Raw genomic sequence first — 405 nt, 5'->3', positions numbered from 1 at the left:
GCCGCTTCCCAGACGCAGGCGGGGCCCTCTCCTTCCTCCCCCGCAGCGCCCCGAGCCCCGCCCCCGTAGCTTTGCCGACCGCGCCAGTGCCGCACTGTGAGCGGGTCTATGTGCCTTCTGCCTCCGGCATCCACGTAAAAAGAAATAAACTCCGATCTAAGTTATATGTCCCTGAATTTCAAAAAGATTAAATAAGACGTAGGTTCTGGAAAGTGCTGCACATTTGTGTCTTTCAACTGCGAGGCTCCAGACTCGGGTCAGGCGCGGCGCAGACAGCCGCAGGGGTCCTTGGCGGGGCGGGGCCTGCTCGCGGGGGCGGGCGGCTCCTTCCCGTGCAGCCTCTCTCTTTCGCTCAGGCCCGTGGCGCCAGCAGGATGGGTGAGGAGTCCCTGCGGGGTGGAGGGG

General features: G+C 63.7%; 1 protein-coding gene across 1 annotated transcript in view; it reads left to right on the top strand.

Annotated features, from left to right (window-relative positions):
- Positions 1-273: 273 nt before the first annotated feature.
- Positions 274-405, top strand: part of RPS23 (ribosomal protein S23) — a 1743-nt gene continuing 1611 nt past the window's right edge. The window contains exon 1 of the mRNA XM_006775502.2: positions 274-378. Within this exon, the coding sequence (XP_006775565.1) occupies positions 375-378 (4 nt within the window). The 5' untranslated portion in view covers positions 274-374. The remainder of the gene's footprint in view (positions 379-405) is intronic.

The sequence above is a fragment of the Myotis davidii genome, unplaced genomic scaffold (genome assembly GCF_000327345.1).
Source record: "Myotis davidii unplaced genomic scaffold, ASM32734v1 scaffold44, whole genome shotgun sequence".
Taxonomy (NCBI): domain Eukaryota; kingdom Metazoa; phylum Chordata; class Mammalia; order Chiroptera; family Vespertilionidae; genus Myotis; species Myotis davidii.
Note: the sequence above shows the minus strand (reverse complement) of the source record. Positions and strands in the feature narration are given on the sequence as shown.